The sequence below is a fragment of the Ambystoma mexicanum genome, chromosome 3p (genome assembly GCF_040938575.1).
Source record: "Ambystoma mexicanum isolate Mex_15411 chromosome 3p, UKY_AmexF1_1, whole genome shotgun sequence".
NCBI lineage: Eukaryota > Metazoa > Chordata > Amphibia > Caudata > Ambystomatidae > Ambystoma > Ambystoma mexicanum.
In genome coordinates, this window is record NC_090925.1 from 758,651,406 (window position 1) to 758,655,815 (window position 4,410).

A 4,410-nucleotide genomic window follows, 5' to 3' on the forward strand; every position below is an offset into this window, starting at 1 on the left:
GGAGAAGGGGACACTCTTGCCAGGATATTAATGTTTAAAAAGTTCTGGGGTGTAAGCGGTGACCCAATGGGTTTACAGTAGCCCAGAAAGCTGTTTAAAGCAAGGCGCCATCCAAGCAGGCAGACCAGTCTGAAAAGATGAGTTTTTAACAGCTTTCTGAATTTCCCTCGTCCCTGCCCCATAACGCTAAGCCCATACTTGGCCTGCCAGGTTTGGCACAGTAAGAACAGTAATTGCATAGAATAACACATTTAATGTAAAAGCTGAAGACCAGATTGGGACCTCTCTGCACTTTCGACATTTGACCAGAAATCGTCTCACCTCTAGCTGATACAAATATGTGTTTTATTGCCCAACAGAAAGATGAATAGAAGCATACCAAATCACATTATACATCAACCTGTAAATAAATACATAGTTATGTTAAGCGAAAAGAGTACAACTGTAGCTTTATTTTTACTCCCATAAATGGAATGCAACAAATTTGAGAATGCAAAGGAATTCTATACTAAAAAAAATATCCTTTAGGTTTTGCAACTATACTTTCATAATGTACAGACACAGAGCAAAAAAACAACTACTCTATGACAATCAGTGTTTCGTATACTAGGTTTCATGACATGGGAATGGACCAGCTAGGTTTAAAAGGAGTCTGGGGGCTATTTGCAGATTCATTTTCATGATCTTGGAAGAAGGCATGGGAGGATGCACCTGGGAGGGGGGCTTTCAGGTACACATGTGACCATTGAGTCTCTCACTTGACCCACAATCAAAGACTGGCTCCCTGCACTCCCATCTCCTGGCAAGCACACACACACGTTCCTTGGAATGAGCTGCTGGTAACACAGGGCCCACTCACTCTGTATGATTTCTGTCAGCGTTACCTCTGGAGGTAGCTTGCTCTGCACGACTCCTACCAGCATGACCCCAAGAGGCAGTGAAGGAAGATTCAAGGCAATCCCACATGAGCCAAGTGCTGTGCTGCAGGCAGGACCAGAAGTCAGTAGATGCTAACGGTACCTTGCCAGGCAAGAATGTGTGATTCGTTTCTGCTGAATGAGCAGACAGGGCATGGCCCATTTTTTGGGTGGCTAGTGGTTCAAAGTAGGTTCAGGCTTGAGCCAGACACTTTGCTCGACCCGGTCCGAGCCTGATCTGGCTTACAAAACTCTACTGATGCTTCTTAAAAGCTGGTTGTTCTGGGCCAGGGTCGGTGAGAGACCCGTATGATGCCATGTGACTGATACAACTATGTGCTTGCTGGCCTTCCACTGTGCGGGAAAGATGTGATGGTACTTCGAGAAGCAGACTAGGGGAAGAGGGAGGGTGGAGTGAAAAGGATCCTTACTTGTTGGCATATACTGCTAGCGCTGCCTCTGAAGTGATAATTATGTGCAGGCGCCCATGTGATGCTGCTGCAGTGGCTCCAGCCTACTGCGATGGGGATACCTGGAAGACATGTGGACATGTTCCATTGGGATCAAGTAAGCCAACGGCTGATAGAATGACTACGCCTGACCTTAAGATGGTGCCTAAAAATGAAGATAATTCACAGAACGGTTCTTGTGCTTTTGCAAAGATAAGTTGGATCATAAACCCTGCTGCTAAATATATTGCTTAAAACTATCTTCTTCTAGACAGAAGGTACTGTTAAAACAGGGCAAAATGTGCCAATTGTTTAAAAAAGAATCTGCCACCAACCCTATCCATTGTTTTCTCTCACCCCTTCACCCTCCCCACTCTGCAGCTCCAATCTTGAAATGTCACATGACTCTTTCCAAATCCTGGATCTGCACTTATAAGGAGGAGGACAGGATATATTTTGGTTCAAGCCAATTATGTGTAGCATATGGTACAGGACAGTGAAAAACTACATAGCAAAAGGAATGGCACTGGGGAATAAACTAGGAGAAGAAAGGGGACAGGGGCTTGCTGGCAGAAAAAGGTGCGAGGGATGATTTAGTATCAGGAGGGAGTGGTAGGAAGAGGAGACAGGTTAAAGTACAAGGGGTGGCAATGACATGTTGTTGGGATGATAAATTAGGGAACTGTGATGTAAGTAGGCCACTTAATTACAGCATAACCCAATGCATTAGGATCCCCCCTTTTTGTACCGTGTTTAAAATGTGCCATCACCCTGTCCAGAAATGCATGCAGCTTTTTCCCTCTTTCAAAGATTCAGAACAAATGTCTGACCTAATACGTCACAAAAACACTTTTGACAAACTTTAATAAAGCGGGCAACAAAACGAAACTTTTTTTTTTAATCCACATTACTCCATTTCAATCCCTTTGATCCAAACAGCGGTTACTATTAATAATGCAATGGAGAGGTGTGAAGCGTGGTTATTTGCAAAGCTCTCTCCACCAGCCTGATGCAGGAGATAGCAGATTTTCAGGCAGTAAGAGGCATTTTGTCACCAGGCAATATTACTACTTTCCCATAAATCAGTCTTCATGTGTGCATTTAAACCATTTCTATAAAATTCAAACATGTCTTTTACAAAATTGTTCGGCAGTCTTTCTTCAGAGCGCGCCATTTAAGGCGTGAGCACACGCACAAAGCAGCGCTAGGTCACGAAGAGCAAAGCAGGCCCCTGACTGGGGTAGAGCTGCTCCAGCACCAGATCCGGGCGCGTCGTGACCTTCAACCCCGTCACGTTCTGCGTTCACGCACAGCGCGCCTCTGCACTTATCACCACGTGAGCATTGGCTGCACGGTTGGCCCGCGCTGTAGGGTTTCCTCGGGTAATTTCCAGCTGGTCCATAATTGCACACCAGGATGATCAAATCAGAGGCGCCTGGGTAATTGGTGACCTGTGGGCAAAATTGGGCGGCGCACCCGACTTTGTAGGTTTCTGCCCAGTTGACCTGCGTGTAGTGACCGCATATGGCAGAACATGTATTGCTCTCATAGTTGTAATGCTTGTCCTCTGCCACCCATAGCTGCACAGGCGAGATCTGACTATGGCTGCTCCCGAGCCATATATTTTCCCCAACTGTGGCGAACGTTGGGTGGACTTTGTTAGGTGTCTTAATGTCGGGATTGTGACCAAAGGCGCACTGGTCGGCCCAAGCCTGGGCCACGGTGGCCAATGCAGGGTCCCAGGTCATGTGCCTCATGTTGCTGGCGCTCGGTGACACCTGGGCCCGGGCTCTGTTGTGGTCGTTGACACATTTTTGTATAAACTCAGGGTCCCTGCGGCTGGGTGGCTTCATGTAGGCCTGGTGGCTGGTGCCACAGCACAGTGCCAGCAGCAGGAGGCACATCAGAGGCTCCCCCGGTGCCATGCTCCTAAGGTGTGCAACCTCTTAGTGTGGGTGGAAGGTTCTTACCCAAAGTGTGCTCCCTCTGGTGGGATTCTAAGCCCCTTCACAGGTTTGTGCTTGGTGGGTGGAGTGTAGAGCCCAACGCAGGTTATAATTCCCTATGTGTTTGGGTTGGGTTCATTGGAAATTGCTCCATGTGGCCTGATCACAGATCCCTGTGCAGGGTGTTGCTCTCTCTGTAGAGTTACCACAAGCCTCTGCACAGGTTTTCGTTTTCTCTCTGTGGTGCCACAATAACTCCCTCCACCGCTTGCTGGTCTCTCTGTGCTGGCTCTAGAGATGCCTGTGCAAGCTGTTTTATTTGAAACGTTGCTTGTTGTGCCCCACGACGGTTCTCACGAGGGAAGTACAATGCGTTCATGTGAATTTTGTCTGCGTGGTGGCACAAGAAGTTTCGGCACAGGTTGTTGTTATTCTCTCAGTGGTAACGGTACAGGTCCCTGCACGTGTTGTTCAGTCTGCAGGATTAAGAACCGGGTGTTGTTCTCTCTGTGACCCACTAGAGGCACTACACAGGTTCTTCTCAGGTTCCACGGCAGGTTGTTTTCTCTGCGTTGGTATTACTCCGCCTCGGACAAGTTGCTGTTCTCCTTAAGGATGGTTCCTGTACTGGCTGTTGTTTTCTCTGAAACGGCGCAGTAAAGGTTCCAGAACAGGGTGTGTTTCTCTCTGTTGTTGTAGTGCTATAGGTTATCAGGTGCTACGTGTCCCCGGGGTCTTCGCGCAGTGGAATGTACAGACGTATTTCCCTGTGATGGAAGCGCCAGAACAGATTTGTTTGTATCTCTGCGGTGGCGATATCGGTTCCTGAGCTAGGTTTTCCTGCTATCTGGTTTTTGTTCTCTCGCGGACTCTTAGGAGATGGGGACATTTCTAAAATGCAGAAGTTGCAGGGCCCGACCGCAGCATCCTGTTTAGGAGAGAGCTGGTGTACTCATTGTGAAACCGCCCCCCACCTCGCCCCCGCTCTGCAGCCTCGCCACACCCGCACGCACGGGGACATGGGGGGGGGGGGGGGGGTATACTGCGTTCAGGCGCATTTCATAAGTCCTTTTAAGGAGGTTAATGTAGTCCCAAGCG

General features: G+C 48.3%; 1 protein-coding gene across 1 annotated transcript; it reads right to left on the reverse strand.

The window, feature by feature from the left end:
- Positions 1-324: 324 nt before the first annotated feature.
- LOC138580817 (glioma pathogenesis-related protein 1-like) lies at positions 325-4,173 on the reverse strand. Its single transcript, XM_069651668.1, has one exon. It carries the CDS (start codon positions 3,289-3,291, stop codon positions 2,527-2,529), a length of 765 nt encoding a protein of 254 aa, XP_069507769.1. The 5' UTR covers positions 3,292-4,173; the 3' UTR covers positions 325-2,526.
- Between the last annotated feature and the right edge of the window lie 237 nt (positions 4,174-4,410).

What these genes read in the sequence shown, in the direction of transcription:
- LOC138580817 (XM_069651668.1), bottom strand. Translation starts at nt 3,291, where the DNA reads ATGGCACCGGGGGAGCCTCTGATGTGCCTCCTGCTGCTGGCACTGTGC.